General features: G+C 38.4%; 1 protein-coding gene across 1 annotated transcript in view; it reads right to left on the bottom strand.

Annotated features, from left to right (window-relative positions):
• Positions 1-7: 7 nt before the first annotated feature.
• LOC109585328 (uncharacterized) overlaps positions 8-2,201 on the bottom strand; it is a gene marked incomplete at its 3' end in the record, with an annotated part of 5,952 nt that continues 3,758 nt past the window's right edge. Inside the window, exons 10-11 of the mRNA XM_020001345.1 lie at positions 398-528; positions 8-143 (exon numbers count right to left, since the gene is read on the bottom strand). Of these exons, the coding sequence (XP_019856904.1) occupies positions 8-143; positions 398-528 (267 nt within the window). The remainder of the gene's footprint in view (positions 144-397; positions 529-2,201) is intronic.

Below are 2,201 nucleotides of genomic sequence, written 5' to 3'. Positions count from 1 at the left end.
ATAGGACTCTCTCTCCCTCCCTCTCTCCTCCTCTCCCTCTCTCCTCTGCTGATATCAACTTTCATTGGTACTTCACTAGATACAGCAACTTGTTCATCTTCTTCTTCTTGTATGACAGTATCATCATCTACCAGTGATAGCTCCTGCATGCATGAACACACGCATGCACGCATAATTAATGAGATACAGATACTTATACCATGTGAACTGCAGTATGTAGTGACCAGTGTGTGTGTGTGTGTGTCTGGAGGTGAGTATCAGTAATGTAATACCTGAGTCCCTTGATATCTGCCCTCAGCTTCACCTCAAGCAGATATCTCAGTCCTCAGGTATTACATTACTAATACACACACACCTCCTCCAGAGGGGCTGCAGGTACTTATATTGCTGCTCTTACTTCAACTGATGGTATGGTCTGTAGATCCTCTGATAAGTAGCTGATCTGAGATGAAGGTCTAGTGTATCCAGTGGTACGTGTCTCAGGGCTAGGGCTCCTAATGATCATTGAACTGTAGCACTCATGGGGATCTGTATAGTAGGAGTAAAGGAGAGGGTTTAGTATTTAGTATATCTAATTATGTGGACTGTGGATTATAGTACTGTGGTTTTGCATTGTGGTTTTGCAAGTTTAAAACTACTGTATTCAATAATTTAAATGACATTATTTATTTATGTGCCACTTTATTTTAGTACTTTAAACTAAACCATCACACACACAATTAAAACTAAACATAACAAGCACAAGTATTCTAATTATATAGTTTAAAAGAAGAAATAATTTCTTCTCCTAGTTATTAGGATATTGCGGTGCTATTGAAGTTATGTTGAGTGTATTCTCAGTACACATACCAGTGACTGTATCAGTATATAATTAACTAATAATGATCATTAACAATATAAAAGAAATAATTAATAACTAATAAACAACAAGACGACTATTATTATAATCACAAACATACAATAATCCATCTTTATTAAATGCTAATCCATAAGGACTTTTAAACTGATCAATATTACTGCCTTCACTTCCAAACTTCCTAACAAACACACCATCACTAGTGAAGACTGATATACAATTATTGCCCCATTCACTAACATACACTAGACCAGTAGCTGCAGTGTCTATTGTTATACCATTTGGCCAGTTAAGCTGTCCAGGACCAGATCCTTTAGTACCAAACTGACCCACAAACTTACCATCCGGAGAGAACTTATGAATCCGATCATTATTCTTATCAGCAACATACACTAATCCTTGACTGTCAATAGCAATGTCACGTGGAGACTGAAACTGTCCATTAGCTGATCCTTTACTACCAAATGAATGAGAGAAGGTTAGATCAGGATTCAAGACTTGTATACGATGATTATTAGTATCAGCAATATAAACCTGTCCTGTTATAGGAGAAACGGCTATACCATGAGGAGTATTAAATTGTAGTGGTCCACTGCCCTTCTCACCAACTGATGCTACAAGGTATCCATCCATGCTTATCTTCTGGATCCTATTGCTATCATCAGATACAAGAAGGAATTTGTCTGGAGTAAAGGTTACACCACGAGAATAATAAAACTTGACATTACCACTTCCTCCTTCCCCTCCTAATGATTTAACTTTCTTTCCTTCTCTATCCAGTATTGTTACACAGTGACCATACGCCTCAGTTATCATAACATGATTATCATCAGTTAAAGCAACTCCACAGGGATAATTAAGCTCAGTTATAGTACGTACTGGAGTGATGTTATCAAGGTAAGGATTGATAGGGATGACTAGTGAGGTATCCTCAAGGTGTACATCATATACTTGTACTTTTACTGTATGAGTACCACTGGTTGAAGGGTTACACTGTATCCTATACACTCCAGGATCAGTGCTGGTGGTAGTGACTGTAGTGTCAACGGGTTGATCACCTTTACCAACTGGTACTAGACTACACCTCAGAGAAGAGACAGGAACAGTCAAAACAGATGAATCTGGTGCCTCCATTGATACTGAAAACGAAACTGCTTTGCCAGCAGGTGTAATACCATCAATCTTCTTCACTCTACACTGCTGCAGTGCAGTAGATGAGTAGGTCACAATATCTCCAATGTGATGTAGTGATTTGATATCTTTACTCAATACAAAGTCGGCTTTTTCCTTTGGATGTAACTCCTCCACATTCATCCCTCCAGTAACTTCACTCATACGCTCCATC

Source organism: Amphimedon queenslandica, unplaced genomic scaffold (genome assembly GCF_000090795.2).
Source record: "Amphimedon queenslandica unplaced genomic scaffold, v1.1 AMPQUscaffold_13084, whole genome shotgun sequence".
NCBI classification, from domain to species: domain Eukaryota; kingdom Metazoa; phylum Porifera; class Demospongiae; order Haplosclerida; family Niphatidae; genus Amphimedon; species Amphimedon queenslandica.
The sequence above is the reverse complement of the archived record's forward strand: the minus strand, read 5'-3'. Positions and strand labels throughout refer to the sequence as shown.